We start from the raw sequence: 18971 nt of genomic DNA on the forward strand, positions 1-18971 counted from the left end.
AAGGGGCGTGAAACGCAACTCCCTCGCTTACTCTGACCAGGAATGTCCTCAGGGTGCAGCTCAAATGGACGTCAGTAGTTGTAGTGTTTGATGTCTCTGATTGTACGACTTCAGTTCATGATGTTGTGGATTCGTGTCTAGCAGGAGTGAACATAACATAGCTTAGCAATTGAGATCATATCACCTCCATGTTATGTTTATTGTGTTTGTCGTTAACATGGTCTACAGCAATATTCCAGCTGTATGATAGTGTTCTTTAATAATCACGTCTGAACCAGACAGTCTGGTGCCTGATATCATGAGTACCGATCTATGCAGTTTGGATTTAGTTTGGATTATATGCCATGATCATATACGCTTTTATGACCATCAAATCCTGTTGGTCTGCTTTTATTAGGAACAATTCTTCTGAATTGTCAGCCAATGATTTATGTCTGGTATATTGTCTGGGGCAAGTCATTTAAATTATCAGCTTGTACTTTTGCGTTTAGTTTTTACTGGTGTGTATTTCAGCAGGGATCCAGCAAGTTTTTTAAAAGCCACTTAGTCACTTAACAAAATAACTTGTCCTGACTAATTTTCCAATTGCTTGATTTGAATGACATTATGATGATGTAATCATGAAAGAATAAATCAACATGGTATTTGATGTTAATGCTTTCTGGACTATATATCTCAAAGGGATAAATAGGAAAGAAAAGTAACTATATTTCATTATCTTTGTGAAATATATTGGGCAGATGTGAAAAAAATCCAAGTTTATTTGCACTTTGAAACCTTAAGCTAAAATTATCTAGTAGCCCACGGACAAGTAAAATACCATGATTTGTTTGCCCAAAATGAAAACCAACTTGTCCTGGGTGTCGGGCGATGGGACTTTTGAGCCCCTGATTTCTGAGCCATTAGGTTTATAGGTTGTCAGTGACATGCATGGAACAAATCTGTGTATATGACCATGAAATCCTTTTGATCAGCTAAATTGAGGAACAGTTCTGTTATAGACAGACCCTTTGATTGATGTCAAGTGTATTTTCTAGGGCTAGTGGGGTCAAGTTAGGTTCACATTATCAGTTTGTATTATTTGTATGATTTTTACTGGTATATGTTTCTGTGAATTCATTTGAAATCTGTGAAGGTAATGAAGTTTCTGTTCGTATTGTAAGTACTGGCTAGCGACCAGTTATCGCCATGTACCAGTTATTACCAACATCTGTCTGTAGCACTTGCACAGACAGCTTGACTTGTACTTCCATAGTATTTCACACATTGACACATCACAAAAGTGACAGGCTACGAGAGTTAATGTCACCATGAGTATTTTACATCTAAGACGTTACGAATATGAATTCCATCAGAAGACTAAACCCAAACACTGTTTGGTTGGTTGCAGGGTGGATTGGAGGGGATGTATTGGGACCATCAGTGTGTTGACATGAAATTTTGTAAATGATGAGAACTGAATGGAAATCATCCTGTTGTGGATCTATGACGTTACAGTGTAGTCCATAAAAAGTTCCGATTTTAATTTGTCTAAACATACCCATAATGTCAACACTCAATCACTTTGCTTCGAATTGACCTAAATTTCAATCTCTGTTTTATGAACTCGACAGATAGCATGCAGATGATACTGACAAAATATATCTGTCAGTTTCCACATTTATCTCTTCTTTCTTCCCAGTGATAACAAACATTACGAAAACTGAAAACAACTCCTCAAAAAGTCAACTTTGAAGTTCAACTGTGCTGCGACATCTCCATATTCCTGTCAGCTTATATCAGCATCTGTCAACATTCACAATGAGAGCGAATTTTGTATTGTTTTTTTTTCACAAATTCCAATTATGAAATTTCTTCACTGTGTCAAGGTTTGAAATACAATAATTTTATTCCCAAGTTTATGTCACATTTGGTGAATAGCATGAAAAATTCAGTAATGCCGATAACTGGTCTTGTTAGCATTATACACCACCATGCTTCCTGTTGACCATTTTTTGGAGAAAAACAATCAGCAACTGTAAACAAGCAGGAATCATCAGAGAATAGCTAATCTATCATGAAGATAAATTTTGTGTCCTTATGTTAAGAAGCAATGGAGCAAATCCTTAAAATCTGCTAGAAAATGGTGATAACTGGTCACTGGCCAGTAGTGAATGTTATTTGAACTTGTCCTTGATTTTATCCTGAATGAGTTGTAAATGATTCGAATATAGGGAAGTAGGGAGGTATTTACCATTATAAAGACTTAAATGTTTTGCCTTAAATTGTTATTTATTGATCATTTGATATATTTTCTTTTAAGATGATTGACCAAACAAGAGTGACTGCATCAAAGTTGTCTGCCCATCTCCTAAATCTGCAGTTGTCATGACAACCCATGAAGGATATGTGGAAGTGAAAGACATCATACACTGCGAAATGGATGGAGGTGACTCTGTAGATGGTGCCCGAGGTGGTGGGTCCCCCAAACATCAACTCATGGTCAGTCTTTCTGAATTCTCTGAGTCGATGATCGATGATGGAGCTGATAACATCAGTATGGAGGTACAAATGGGTGAAGAGGGTTCCCGACATCCCAGCGAGATAAGTTCCATATCATACCAGAATCTCCTTGAGGATGGTGAAGCAGTGAGCACATCCTTATCCCGTCGGGATAGTGAGGACAGCAATGACTCATATCAGCCTGACGACCCAGAAGGCATTGCTGACTTTCCACCTGAAGATATAGAACGGTTTGAGTCTTCCGATCTTCCTCTGTCAGAGCATTATGCTGTTGCACGGAAGTCTGAATCCACCAACCAGAGTTCTAATAAGACTGTCAAACAGTCTGATTTCCCACCCGAGGAGAATGGAGAAGAGAATGTGAGCGTGTCTTCAGACAAGCATTATGACAATGTTCCCATTATGATCACTGGTGAAGAAAATGATGCGGATGTGTCTGAAAATGGATCATATGATAGCAAGACTAATGTGATACTTCGAAGGAAGGCATCATCTTCTGAAAATGTTAGAGAGATTAATGATGTAATGGATGCAGTGAAAAAAAGAAACAGTCTTGAAATCCGGAATAATATTCCCACAATTGGGCAGATAAAGACGTATGATAAGGATATTGATGACATAACATATAACGCTCAGGGAGCCAAGCCAAAAATCCGAAAACAGTCCCCTGGCCTTGCCCGAAGAGTTTGTGATCATCCCATGGGTTCTGGGAGTGATAGAGAAGGTTCAAGCTCTGAGCGGGAGATGGAGAGGATAGAAAACCATTTAGACCCAAATTTACCACGTGCATTAGGATTGGAACTGTCAGGGGAGCCACCAGTTGGGGTTATAGAAAATGGCAAGGATGGCATTCAAATTATAGCACCTAGGAAAAATCTGAACATTGAGAATGAGTATGACTATGTGAAGTATGCTCGTGTACAGAAGGGTAATTCCTATGTAGGCATGAGGTTAGCATATTCAAGTTCCAATGATTCTTTGAACTTGAAACGAAACAGTATGAATAGTCAGGACAGTGGGTCCCTGGACAGTTCCAGGGAAACATCACCAGAGAAGATTCTCCAACAAAAGATCTTGCAGGATTTAGGAGTACCTGCACCAACTGAGCGAGTCAATGAGGACTCTCTCACTGAGATTCCATTGAATGGGACTGATGGTAATATGGTTGATGACCGTAAGAGCTTTACATTGTCGCCTGAGAACACGGAGTGTGATAGTGTGGAAGTAGAAAGTGTGATGTCGGATGGTGACCGGTCAACGCTAGGCATGCCTATGGTGGATGATGGCCTATCCAGTAGCCAGGCCAGTGATGTGGAGGATATGTGCAACCATGATCCTTCCATCCCCTCTGAGATCCTCAAACAGAGGCAGAAGCAGGACATTGAGCAGGAGCTCAAGAACAGTGACGACAAGGTAAGGTAGTAGTGTGTGAAACGTAGGGTTCAGATCATATCATTGAAGTTACCATTGCCTGATACTTGTGTGCAATAATATTTTCAGGTCAGACAAAGACTCTTGTCTGTGTCAGTGAGATGAGAAGATCTGATTTTATGCTCACATGACTGAACATTAACTGTGTGCTCCTAAAACGCATAACCCTTGGAATCATGCATTTGTTCTATAGGCACGAAGTGGCAGGGTCTTTAGGGGTGTCTGGGTGCATAACACCCCAGAAAATTTTAAAAGTTTGTTTCATTTCAGAGCATTTTCATCATCATTCGCAAATCAAATTAATTGAGAGAAGCGTGTTATTTTGAGATTTCCTGCGGGAAACACATTCTTGGGGTTACCTGTAGTGTTTGATGTCCCCAATTCCTCATGATTGTTTTGAAGCAGAAGGAACTTGACTTTCACCCATTCTACCCATCACTCTTAAAGACTCTGATCTTTGTAGAGCTATATGTGGTATGAATTGGTGATATATAGTCACTTTTGCAGGAAAATTAAGGAAGTAATTTAGAAATGTATTACCCAGAGCTTAAAATGCCTTGTATTGCAAAACACGCATGTAGAAAATATCGTGCTTGAAATCTATTTGCATTATTTGCATGAAACATGCAGGTTTTTGTGTCAAACAAACACTGGTCAAGTGTCTTCATGCTGAGGCCTGTTTGTATACAGTGTCACCTCAAAATGTTCAATCAACAGTTGCATGAAGATAAAACTTAATCTTGTTCCCACCAATGATGAGATCCACCTGATTGAAAAGTCCAAGTCCAGCTAAAGTCATGGTCACTGTGGTATTCATATTGAACAAGTATTTTTTATGACTGTTTGGGTCAAATGAGTGTGAAGCATCCATCTTTCGTTTGAAGTATGACTTAATGCGAATTCTGTTCTTTTTTTCATCTAACAATTAAACCTTGAGCTTGTTTTAAAATTTTCATGCTCTTAATATCTCTAAAATCCTTATTTTTTTGAAACTATTCAAAATTCTACGTTTCTTGTCTTGAATATCAATGTATTAATGGTTCTGCTTGTTGGCATTTTACTCTGTTGACTGCATATTCAAGTGAGTTCAGTGCCACAACTATTTTCATGGCGATCATTCCATAAAGTGATGTATTTTTAACAACATTTAGCTTTACATTCAAGCATTATTGAATTTGTTGCAAGTCACAATGAACATGTTCACTGAGTAGTTTCTAGCTCAAAGTGTGTCAGTCATTGGGGTGAAAGCATGATTGCCTTTTTGATAATGAACATATGTTTTCGCTTTGAAACTGTCTGAGAGAAGGTGGAAGATACCTTATACCCTGTATCAATATTTGTCAAACCGATAATATGTAATTGTAAACCTCTCTACTTTTTAGTCCGGTCCGCTTATGCAGAAAATGACAATCATTATCAAAATGATTTGACCTTCATGTCAGATTGAATATGGAGTCTTTGCACGACATTTGGAAGTAATACACATATAGGCGAGAATTTATGAATGTCAACATCTTTATGTACACAATTTAGCACAACATTTTAGATTATGTTCTTATTCATTCACCTGATGAAGGAGTAAGAATATTCTCCAAAACGTTGTGTTCTTCAAATAAAGAAGTTGACTGAAGAGCTCACAGAGCAATCTACTGTATTCACACAATTTGCACATGGTCATTTGGATTTATCACTATGCCATGAGTCAGGATTTAAAAATGGAAAATGTAATGTTGAAATATGTTCAGGGTTTATTTGACATGTCTGTAATATCCGGCCCATTACTCATGCGTTAAACCCATGATGATTCGGATTAGAATTTATCCTCAGCAACAGATGCTTGTTTGTTAAAGGTGACCAATGGGATAAGGGTGTCCATGCTGGCAGTATTGGTTGACACATATCATTATATCCCAACCGTGTGGATTCTGATTGATGCTTATGCTCTTGATCACTGGGTCGTCTTGTCCAGATCTGGTTATTTACACACCACCACCATATAGCTGCAACATTGATGAGGGCAGTGTTAAAAACAATAAAACAGATCATGCTTTTTTGTTTCAAAAAAGTATTGCGGAAACTTGTGTTTTATGAAAATTAGTGACAACACAGGATCTTATGGCTTATGATGCCAGTAAAAGGACATGTAGTGCATCATGATATAGATCAAAATATTTTTCTGATCATGCTAATAACAGATGTTAACAAGAAAATACTGATGCAGAGAATTAAGATCTAGTTGCCTCCAAGCATCAGTAACATGATATAAGACAATAGTTGGTACAGAAAAAGTACAGGAAACCTTTTTTGGAGCAAAAGTTCTTATGGTAGTATTGTTGGGATTTGCTGGAGAGAGTTGGGTCATGTTTCACAAAGCAGTCTCAGCACTATTGCTGTTCTCACTCAACATTTAAGTATAGGAGATACGATAGTTGTAGACTGATAGCTAGTCTCTGAAATGAACATATTTTACTGAAAAAATGTTCATAGTGAAAAAAATAATATAATGAAATGGAGCCCTGAGACTTTCTTCATTTTCAGATCCTGAAGCTATGGAAATCTAGACTTGCCACATTTTCTCGACTTGCATGGGCTTTCTTGGATATATAGGGTCTGTACGACAGACTACGATAGTTGTAGCACTATAATCGTTGTAGCACCATAATCGTTACATGTGGCCAGGAAGGGCCAGGAAGCAGGAAGTAGTCACTCAGCAGGTTGTCAAAACTTTCACTTTTATATCGGGGTCATGTTAATGTACGCTTATAGTGAAGTGAAGTGAAGTGAAGTTCTTACAGTTGGCCACTTAATACTCTCAGAGAAACAGATTTTATGTTTTAGATCATATTTAGGTCATATATTTTATCTTAGGTAAAAAAAATATTGTGATTCTGATTAGCTGTTTGACCCTTGAATTCTGTTGCCAATCCTATTTATATTAAACGGTATGAATGAAATAAGCTTTCAGATACCATAGTTATTCCTGGCATCAATGGACATTGGTAATTCTGATAGTGAAAGTCAACATGATAGCCTCAAGCTTGATTAAATAAACAATTTATTAACACAGTGTGAAGGTGTATGGTTATTGATTACTGTGTATACTATGAGGTTGCAAGTATGTCTTGAGGCACAAACATTACCTTTTATTGAAATTTGTGCCAGAACAAAGAGGCACCAAAATGTGACCAATGTTGCCCGATGAATTTACAAAGTTTTATGAAACAAATAAATGATTAATGATAAATGTTTTAGAAGTGAATCAAACAGTTCAATGGATATTCTGAAAATTAAGAAGTCTCCAGTTCCACATTCAGGGCTTACTTTTATAAACCACTTCTCATGTAACTGATGCTTCTTGAACAGCTTATGAGCACCAGATATGAAACTGCAGTCAACATAAATTTACCTTTTAATTTCAAATGATAATTTGTTTTGCAGGTCTTATAAAGCTTGTTGCCGAATGTCCATGTGAAATGAACAAAACTATATAATCAATTCTGAGTGGCTTATGAATTATGCTTCTGAAAATAACCCAAACATCTTCATTCCGACTTAAGTCAGATTTGTTGCCTCAGAAACACAACAAAGTTTATTAAACTATGAATGGCAAAATGTTTTTTCTACGTGTAACATGATGTATGCTTATGAGAATACAAGGTTCGTGTCATGTCCAAACGAAACCCTTGGGGCTCTTTTGACTACAGTAAACCAAAATGTTTATGTTGTTTATTATAAATAGACTCCATCTATTTCAGACATACAACACATTTGCATTAAATTTTAAAATAAGAAAACATTTTGAACAAACTGAGAGTGCATTGCATTCATTTGCAGAAAAGTAGAAAATTATCATTGCCAAGGACATGCACTTTCAAGCCTTTTGAAAATGTTGGGTGTTTAGCTATTTAGATTCAGAATGAGCAATTCGCAATATTTGCTATGAAAACATTTTGGTAGGGTAGCCTGTTGGTTAAAGCATTTGGAAATCACCCCCAAACCAGTGTTCAATTAACCACATGGTGCCAATGTGTTGATCGCATTTCTGTTGTCCCCTGCTCTGATGTTGCTTGACTATTGCTGAAAGAGGCATAAAACCATAGTCACTTACTAACTTTTATGTTATGTATGCGTGCGTGCGTGCGTGCGTGCGTGCGTGCGTGCGTGCGTGCGTGCGTGCGTGCGTGCGTGCGTGCGTGCGTGCGTGCGTGCGTGCGGGCGTGCGGGCGGGCTTGGGCGGGCGAGCATGTGTAATTTCATGTGTTCACCGTAGATGAGACAAATACTGCTTTAGGGGACCTTGCTGTATAATGTTGGGCTTGTGTCACTGTCAGAATTTAGTAACATCAGCACAGGGTTCATGTCATTCAAATACCTCTGACAGTAACTTTTACCATGATTCTGTATCTGATGTTCATGTTGTCAAAGTCTGCATTGGTCTACTGTTTCTGTTACATTTTTCATCAATATTTTACTAATCCTGGTGTGTTCATATATTTTTGATGTTTTTCCATTCAACCATTGACTGTTACTTCCCTAAGTCAGGTGATCAAGTCAGGTGATCAGTGCTGTTCATGGATGTGTAATCTTGGTGATGGTAAAGACATTCACCAACAACTACCATCTGTCTTGGGCAACAGGAAGTTTGTAATGGTATCATGACTTGATGATCTAAGTAGCTCTGCCACATGATTTCAAAGTTTTAGAGAAGGCTGTTTTGTTAATGATAGTTTGATGGCCTCAAACAATCGGTAGTGTTGGATCGCTTACATGTGGAATATTGATTTTATTTAATATACTGAGCTGAAACTGAGTTTGAAACTAGGTTTAAAGTTGACTTTTGATTTGGTAGGTTTTACTTTTGAACAATACTAGATTTTTATTTTGATATTGATGTTGTATATATGGAAATAAACAAAAGCAAGCAGTTAAACAAAAACATCCATCATCTCCACTAGATGCTGATCATGTTTAATATCGTTATGGTGATTGCTGCAATAACGTGCTTCCTGCTTTAATGTTTCGGCAGGGTTTTGATATTCACCTGACACCAGCATGCACTGGTTGACTCCTTGATTATTTCACATTGGGGAAAGCATGCATCTCTTATCATCAACCTTCTGCATTTTGTTACAATACACTTTGTACAAACGTAACTAAATTAGTAATGTGAGTTATGTGACAGGTGTCTTGTAATGAATTTCAGAATGTTACAAAGGTGGCTTGCCATAAAGTTGTATAGCAGCAGCAGTAACACTAACACCGAACAGAAAAAACATAAAACTTCTTTTCATGTTACTGAACTGAATATTTTATCATGTACAAATACTAAGATATTTATACTTTTTCACAAAATTCTGTTTTTCCTTGATTAGCTTGACAGGCAGTTATTTAGGAATCCTGTATAAGTCATTATGTTGCACGCTTCCTCCAAAGCTGCCTGAAGGATGTTTTATGTCCAGAAGTTATGATCATCTATTTTGATGTTTGATTGGAATATGAAATATTGCTGTTAATAAGCAGTTTGTCTCATGTCTTGAGCATGTTTACAGACAAAATAATATAGTGTCTTTTAACCTGGATATATATGTCCACCTAAGGCATAAATGAAGAAGATGAAGTTTTGAATTTTTCTCAGTTTATCTATTTCACTTGGTAACGACTAGTATAGGCCCAAGGGTAGCTGCCTTTGGATGAGTCTTTGGCTTAGTTCCAGGGAAGATCAAGGTCATCAGTAATCATCATCGATGGGAACCTGGGCAGGATGGGACATTATCCATTTTTGGTTACAAGATTTGAAGGCATTTTTGGTTCAGTAGTGATGAATCATTCAGATTTGTATAGACATCTGTCTCTTGTAGCATGTTCAGGTACTGTCAGCAGTCAACAAAGTACAGGGCATCAGTTTCGTCAGGAGAGGGACATTGTCATAGACAGGTTGTGGGGCAACATTAAGGAATGATGCTCAATTTCCAATAAAGCTAGGTTTTAACAACTAGCAGGAACACTAGGGTATCCTAGTGGTTCAAGTGTGTGCTTGTCACGATGAAGGCCAGGCTCCATTCCGACACTGGTAGAATGTGTGAAACCCATTTCTTGTGTTCCCACTATGATATTGCTGGAATATTATTGCTAAAAGTGATGTAAAACCAAACTCACTTACTTACTCTGTCAAGTCATAGTCATGATAACAGCACCCTTCATTAAATAACTACTTTGTTATGACCATTATAAAGTTGATGTAAGTAAACTTTTCAAAGAATTTTAGATTGTCTTAAGAGAATATGTTATTTTGAGATCTCAAGCTCTTTTAACTTCTCCATGCTATTTTGTATGTATTTGCTGCTATGATTTAATATGGGTGCTGGTATATGCCTCAGTACTAACAGCAAGATCATTTATATTAAATTAGCCAATTTGTATATACAAGCCAGTGAAGCACCAGTGAAGCTTACGTCAGTCTCAGATGTGCTAGAAATTATCACACAAGTATTCTTGAACTCACATATTACAATATTTTAGACAAAATTAATATTTTAATGTCCCAGTAATCAGGGATTTGCCTCTCAAACATGGCCAGTGTTGCAGTGAATATGATAATGAGCTCAGCTGGTAAACTTTCAATTTGATGTTGATGAACTAACAACATGAGTAGCAGGTCCTATTTCAAGAGACTGTTTGCATCTCACTTTTGACCAATTGTTTTCTTCAGTAAGTCATTGAAATGACGAATAATTCTATATGTGTGTGGGTGATGGCATAGCCTACTGGTTAAAGCAGTTGCTGGTCATGCCAAGGACATTTTCTTCAGCTTGACCTGAGCTACTCTACATACGCATGACCTATGAGGTCAAATGGCACAAAGGGTTTGCCTGGTCAACTTCATTGGATAGGGGATGTTATTATTGTTGTTTCATTCATGCGAAACATCCCAGAAAACAGCTCCTCTGAAACTATCATTTCATGTTTTAATTGAATTGTGTTTACAATCATAAGGTACCTAGTTTGGTTTTGTAACTTTACAACGTAAAGTCAGTTACTTTTAGCATCCAATTCACTGCTGCTGTTCACTGCCTAAAATCTCTGTAGCTAATTGTTTAGTGAAAGTTATGACATTTCTGACGATTTCTTGACACAGAGATGTCAACGAAGACCTTGTCTCAGCTGTTCAGAAATGTTGACAATCACCTGACAAAGGTGCACCTCTTCACAATAATACTCAACCAGTTCTTACACGGTCACACGATACATTAGTATTCACTTGATCAGGTCAAGCTGAACAACCTGTACATATGTTCCTTTGTGTTTGTTTCAACAAGCGTTTTGCTGTGGCATCTTTGAGTATCATGCTTTACCAAAGAGAAATGAATTGCAAAGTATGTTAAACTAACCTCCATTAAATTTATATTGATCCAACTATGATCAAAGTTCATTTTAATTGCATGCCAACAGCAAAGTTCCCAGCAGATGGGAAGCCTTTTGCAAATTGTGTTGGATGTCTGTGGTTCATATTACAGAATGACCTGTGTTGCATGATTAGCAGTGTGTAGAATTGGTTTATGAATGTAAAATATTGTATTGAGAGAGTGATGTCCAACTTTAACGGCATTTTCGAGGGACATAATGTCTGTGTTTGCGCTGGGTTGTCATAGCTACTGACAAAGTGAGGTCCTTATGGATCTAGAGGTAGTCACATGATATATTGTTTAAATAGCTATGTAACTCTGTGGGTAAACTTCAAGCTGCTGATATTCCCAATTCTAACAATGTGACTTAAATAATGAATTGGGCAGTAAAGTGAAATAACTTTAATGTATTTATGATTGCATTGTTTTATACATGTATCTAAATACTGAATAGAACTAACATTAATAAGATGTGAAATGACAATTGGCTTAGCATAAAGAATTGACCAATGAGGAGACCTGTTGCAGCAATCATCAAAGTATACTTACTGTGTAGGCCAAGGCTGTAAAGTACACTCTGCTGTGCAGACCAAAGCTGTACTAGAACAATGAGTAAAGTACTCTCTACTGTGCAGACCACGGCTGTATTAGAACGATCAGTAACGTACTCTCTACTGTGCAGACCAAGGCTGTATTAGAACAATCAGTAAAGTACTCTCTACTGTGGAGGCCAAGGCTGTATTAGAACAATCAGTAAAGTACTCTCTACTGTGCAGACCAAGGCTGTATTAGAAAAATCAGTAAAGTGAGTGAGTGAGTTAATGTTTAACATCACATCGGCAATATCTCAGCCATATCGTGACGAATCAGTAAAGTACTCTCTACTGTGCAGGACAAGGCTGTATTAGAACGATCAGTAAAGTACTCTCTACTGTGCAGACCACGGCTGTATTAGAACAATCAGTAAAGTACTCTCTACTGTGCAGACCAAGGCTGTATTAGAACAATTAGTAAAGTACTCTCTACTGTGCAGGTCAAGGTTGTATTAGAACGATCAGTAAGGTACACTCTCTACTGTGCAGACCAAGGCTGTACTAGAACAATCAGTAAAGTACTCTCTACTGTGCAGACCACGGCTGTATTAGAACAATCAGTAAAGTACTTTCTACTGTGCAGGCCAAGGCTGCATAAGAACAGTTAGTAAACTACAAGTGTATAGTGATTGTAGAGTTGAGTGTTGGGAGCCTAAGAATGATTGTAACTAAGATTGTACTGTGCAAGTGGACCCAGGTCAAGTCTGTATGCAAAGCATCCAAAAACTACACTGTACTGTGTAGGTTTTTTCAGGAAACAGAAAAAATACCAACTTTAAGCAATGCAGATTGGATTTTTTATAAACAAAATGCCTCAGCAAAACATTTTGAAGCTATTGTGTGTTGTTATTTCCTATTCAGGAGTTCTAATATCTTAAGTGGTATGATCCATACCCAATACAAACTTGGAAAGATATTTCTACCAGTGATGAAATGGATAAAATCTAACGTTGTGTCTGTATAGTCCAAGTTCCAATCCTTAGGCACAGTGATCATTAATTACCACATAAGAATCATATTAGTTTTTACCAACAACCAAAATGTTTAATTAGTTTCCTTGTGCTAATGGAGGAAAAGGGGATTAATACTAAACAATGTGATGTCTAATATTGATGTTTGCAGGGGAACTTTGTTTATGCTGCATCCATTGAGACATTTCATTACGTGTAATGTTGACAATTATTCAATCAATAAAGAAAAAACAGCTTTTTGCATCTAGTGAAGATTTTGTTCTTTTCTTTGAAGGAACATTCTGAGAGTCGAAATAAGGAGATGGATGCTCAGGCTATTATGAATGACCTGAAGGCCAAGCGTGAAGCCCTGGACATGGCTATTGCAGACATCAAATCGGCCATCCAGCGCAGCAAGGGTGTGGCCCTGCAGTCGTCATATCAACAGGAGGATAGCACCAATGAACCAGTCTGGGTAAAAAGGTAAGCTCATACCCAAAATAGTACTTCATCATGTCATAAATACTGGAATGATGAACTTTGAGTGAGTGAGTGAGTTTAGTTTTACGTCGCACTCAGCAATATTATAGCTATATGGTGGCGGTCTGTAAATAATCAAGTCTGGACCAGACAATCCAGTGATCAACAACATGAACATTGATCTGCGCAACTGGGAACCGATGACATGCGTCAACCAAGTCAGCGAGCCTGACCACCCGATCCCATTAGTCGCCTCTTACGACAGGCATAGTTGCCTTTCACGGCAAGCATGGGTTGCTGAAGGCCTATTCTACCCTGGGACCTTCAGGGGTCATTAACTTTGAGGATGAGATTACATGCAAGTTATATGGCTGTCAAAGGTTTGTCTCTTAGGCTTATCTAATGTTAATGAATAAGAGATTATTAAGTTGTTAATAATAATTTGTGGTATGTTCATAAACCTAGCTCCTCCAAATGACTCTTTTTAGTCTTCTAAAGTCCGGTCACTATTCTCGATTATTCATCATAGAGAAGAAAAATGTTCTATAATATTTTTAGGTATATCAGTAAATTGGCAAGTTCTTCTATTATTTTAGAACTGATCTGTTTTCATTGGTGGCTGAGAATTGTCTTTGCATGTGTTATATTTGATGCAAGTTGAAAGAACTGACTAGATTCTCCAATCTCCTATGCCTGATGAAGGTACCCAGCAACCCATGCTTGAAGATCTGCCACACTCTACATTTGATGTATAGGAGAAAACATGCCTCTGAGGTTTTGGGAGATAATGTAAAATCGGAGCTGGAGGGATTTCCCGACCCCGATGGTTTTACATTGTCTACCAAAACCAAGGAGAAGTGTTTTCTCAATCATATATACTGTCAATGATGGGTAATCACAATGTAGATGATCATTTAATGAAGCTACATAACAAAAACTGAAGCGCGCGTAAAATCAATGTAATGACAGTAACTATAATTAGATAATTTAACCACTCCACCTTCGTTGGCCCAGTGGCCGTGCGGTAGAGCGTCTGCCTACGGATGAGAGATTTGTGGTTGGAATCCCGCGTCCGAAAACCTTTGCATTGACTTTAATTTTGAACGATATTTTTCAATTGATTTCAAACACTCATGGATCATTTGAATGTTGATGTTCATATAAAGTTAGGAAAGGTAAACCTTGGGAAGCGGTCTTTCTCCAAAACAAAAGCCTCAAATGCGGATATTTGGGGAAAACAAGAGATGACTTAATGTATAGTGAGAAGCACACTTTACGTTTATATAAAGATCCCCAAAATCCCATGCTCGCTGAAGGTCCCCAGCACCCCATGCTCGATGAAGGCGCCTTGCACCCAATGCTTGATGAAGACCCCCACCACCCAGTGCTTAATGAAGGTCCCCACCACAACCCCATTCATGATGAAGGTCCCCAGCACAATATGCTCAATGAAGGTAAACACCACCCTATGCTAGATGAAGGCCCCCATCATCCTATACCAGATGAAGTTCCCCACCACCCCATGCTAGATGAGGGCCTCCATCATCCTATACCTGATGAAGGTCCCTGACACCGTATGCCTGATGAAGTTCCCCACCACCCCATGCTAGATGAGGGCCCCCATCATCCTATACCTGATGAAGGTCCCTGACACTGTATGCCTGATGAAGGTACCCCCTACCACATGCTAGATGAGGGCCCCCATCATCCTATACCTGATGAAGGTCCCTGACACCGTATGCCTGATGAAGTTCCCCACCACCCCATGCTAGATGAGGGCCCCCATCATCCTATACCTGATGAAAGTCCCTGACACCGTATGCCTGATGAAGGTACCCACCATCTCATGCTTGATGAAGGTCACCAGCACCCCTTTACTCGCTGAAGGTCCTGAGCACCCTATGCTTGATGAAGGACTCCAATACCCTAGGCTCGATGAAGGTCCCCAGCACCCAATGGTTGATGAAGTTCTCTAGCACCCCATGGTCAATGAAGGTCCTAACACCCATTGTGGATGAAAGTTCCTGTGATAGTGACAGAATATCCCAAACGCTGATGCTTAACATCAACCCATTCTCAAACTGGCTTCTAGCTGTTTTTCAATACGTTCTAACATCAATATCTTCTCTTATTGAAAGTAAGCATTAACAGCAACCAATGTGTGAAACTGTTTAAATCATTCCTTTGATACTAATTGAGGTATTCATGATAATAGGCTCTTGAGTTGTGTTTAGAATGAAGCTGAGTATTACTAATCAGCTTGTGCTACATAATCATGAAATGAACTTTCTTGTCATAACCATAGAGGCTCTAATTCAGAGAAGTTACAATTTGCACAGCTAGTAGTCAATATTGGCTACCCTAGCCTGAAGTGGTTTTGTTGTTCTACATCAACATGATAATGATCATTATGGTTCGCACAGCCATTGCACACTTTTTTCCATCATTTAGACAGTGTTAGGCATTAAAGGCGGTAGGCTTGAATTTAAAAATAGAATGTGCAAACTTTGAAGTAGTATGTTTCTCTTGGAATTTTTATGGAAAACTATAAGGTTATTGATAGCTGTCAGTCAAACATTTATCAGAAATATTGTGTGTTTTTTTGTCTTGCTTTGTAAACTTTGTGCTGCTATATTTATGTGTTGCTATGCCTTGAATTATGCAGTTTTATGCAACATGGGAATATGAAAGTCTGACGCACACATAAAATTGAATAAGCAGTGCATTTGATACGCTTTGTATATGCTGTCTATCCATGAAAACACAATGATATACCTACTGATTCAGATGTTGTTAGGGAGGTGATTCTAGATGACTCCATGTTGGAATATTTAACACATCTGTAGGTTGCCAAGAAAAATGTTTCTCATCACACCTATAGAAATGGCACCAGGGTGTCAGGTTTATCAGTTCACCTACAGACATGAACCTGGGTCTTGGTTCACCTTCAGTAAGATTACCTGGGTATCAGTTCACCTACATAAATATTACCTGGGTTTCAGTTCACCTTCATGAATATTACCTGGGTATCAGTTCACCTACATAAATATTACCTGGGTATCAGTTCACCTACATAAATATTACCTGGGTATCAGTTCACCTACATAAATATTACCTGGGTTTCAGTTCACCTATATAAATATTACCTGGGTTTCAGTTCACCGACAAAAATGTTTTGTGGGTGTCATGTCATCTAAAGTAAGATTTTCTGGGTGTCGCTTCACCTACAGAAATGTACCTGGGTGTCAGTTCACCTACAGAAATGTTACCTGGGTTTCAGTTCACCTATAATAATATTACCAGGGTGTCAGTTCACCTAAAGAAATCAATTAGTTAATACATTTGTGCTCATATTTTTAGTAATTGACTGGTCAGGGCTGTAATTTTATGTTGGTATGTTTGACAGATTATTATATCTCAAAAACATTTTTCATATGCAAGTAATAGCTTTCTTAAGCACAATGTGCCCTAAATAATTCGCCCCAACAAGGATCCGTTGCCTGTGGATCTCTGATATTCTACCTTTGTGAAGATTTTTCAAGGAAGATTATATTTCAGGATTTTTTCGTTTTAGTCAACATTTGCTTGAGATCGATCAGCTTTCAAACAATAATGCAAATGCCAAGAAATATTTTAAGCTTCATGTTTTCAAGTGACCTTTGCTTGGTGACAATCATTTCCTCGTTGTGATCAGTCAAACCGTTTGGTGTTAGTTTGCGTTACCAGTGGAATGATTTTACTTGTTTCTCAGATAATGTCTTCTTCCATACCCAGATATGAACAACAACGTCAGAACAGAAGCTAAGGGTTTCTGTAAATTCTGACCAAATCACACTGCTCTGGGTATTGAACTTGTGTAAGCTGTATTCTTGGGGGAAGCATCTGGTGGTCCTTTGACCAATACTTCTGTCAAATTGCTTCTCTTATAGGGATTCCATAGGTCTTGATGGAGATGTGTCAGACAAACCCCAACAAAAACACAAGGGAGCGGGGGGGTTCAGGCACAGTTTGTGTTACTACACAGGTTTAAATGGCAAATGAAACGACATATCTTCAATCATGGTAAGATTTTGACGAATTTGAATTTGTATTGAACCAGAGGCCTTTGACTGGCAGTTGCTTATTGTGGGGTATTGATTCCAGGGTTCCATCAGCAGATGCCTGTGTTCAGGGAGGAATGTTTGGCAAAGAGCTTTTGTTGCAGAGTTGCCAAATTTGAATTGAGCAGTGCAGAGCTGATTGCCCATTTTGGGTAAACAGACAGTTTTGGGGGATAGTTGGAAAGGAAATATAAACTAAATCTACCAGGAAATGATAGTTTGTCATGAACAGAAATTTTAATACATGTGTTTAAATCTGTATATTGCTTTTTGCAATGTAGTCCCAATATGATTTCTTTATGGTAAATGTTTTTTTCATCATTCGAATTGCCATGATTTCTATATTCTTTGGAAATTATTCTCCCTAAAGAAGAGCTTTAGGGTGAATATGGGACAGCATATAGTACGTCTATCCTCCTCTTTCCATTAGTAAATTCTTCCTCAAGGAAAAAGCAATAATCAAACAAAGACGAAGACAATTTAAGGACTGATTTCTTGCACCAAAATAAATGTGAAAATGACTGTTTTGTAGCTTCAAAGTATATATGTGAAAATGTTTCCAAGAAACACAGTATACCGTTATTGCATGGCTGTCTATACAGACAACTGAAATGTGTTGTTGTGGGTGGATCTCAGGGTGATTATGTCAACGCATTGGACTCTTACACACCACATCAGTGACAGTTTTGCCCTCACCCAACATAGTCTTTGTGGATTTGTTGGACAATGTCAGTCTTCAGTATAAGCAGAACACTTCTGCAAATCTGAAAATAGTGAAATCCAGACAGGAGTATTGACATTTGGCTATCACACTGTCCTTCAGGTGAAGGTGTATAAGAGTATTGGAATTCGGTATTTGCAACCCTTGAATATGAGCTATCCATGCTTATGTCACTAGAGGCTACTATCGTGATCAGGTGATCAGGCTTGCTGACTTGGTTGATGCCAATTACATTGATTGATGCTCATGATATCAACCACTTGGTTGTCTGGTCCAGATTCAGTTATGTGCATATTAAGGCTGTTATGATTCACTTGCTTATTCAGTGAATTGAACCTTAGCACTTCATGAATTCAGTTCGTTATTCATGGACACGAGAACCGATTATTAATGAAAATTTACAATTTTTTTAACGGGAGTATGTTTTACTTGAACTTATGTACTTTCTTCAAAGTGCGATATTATAATACAGCACTAGGGCAAGTGATGTTAGTTTGCCAGGGATGCACATGGTACTGTAGACTATAACTTAACATACCAAAGTTGAGTGTCATGAGGTCACTGGTTATTGCTGTGACAAATTAACACTGCTAACATGGGTGTTCCATATTGTGTATCAATCACTTAACTATAATATTGTATTTATGAGTAATTATTCATATTCTGTATCCAACATTCATAATACATATGATATTCAGGACATAGTGTACTCGTTGCAGCCATAGTGCATACCATCACCGTATAGCTGGAAATTGTTGACAATGACTTTAACAACAAACAGAAGAGCAGGC

General features: G+C 38.1%; 2 protein-coding genes across 13 annotated transcripts in view; one reads left to right on the forward strand and one right to left on the reverse strand.

Annotated features, from left to right (window-relative positions):
* LOC137278103 (organic cation transporter protein-like) overlaps positions 1-18971 on the reverse strand; it is a 512032-nt gene that overhangs the window by 49799 nt on the left and 443262 nt on the right. The window lies entirely within an intron of this gene.
* Positions 1-18971, forward strand: part of LOC137278088 (amyloid-beta A4 precursor protein-binding family A member 2-like) — a 136327-nt gene that overhangs the window by 1892 nt on the left and 115464 nt on the right. For all 12 annotated transcript variants that reach the window (XM_067810178.1, XM_067810182.1, XM_067810188.1 and 9 more), the window contains 2 exons: positions 2303-3915; positions 13175-13362. In XM_067810178.1, coding sequence (XP_067666279.1) covers positions 2368-3915; positions 13175-13362 — 1736 coding nt within the window. In that variant the 5' untranslated portion in view covers positions 2303-2367. The remainder of the gene's footprint in view (positions 1-2302; positions 3916-13174; positions 13363-18971) is intronic.

The sequence above is a fragment of the Haliotis asinina genome, chromosome 3, assembly GCF_037392515.1.
Source record: "Haliotis asinina isolate JCU_RB_2024 chromosome 3, JCU_Hal_asi_v2, whole genome shotgun sequence".
NCBI lineage: Eukaryota > Metazoa > Mollusca > Gastropoda > Lepetellida > Haliotidae > Haliotis > Haliotis asinina.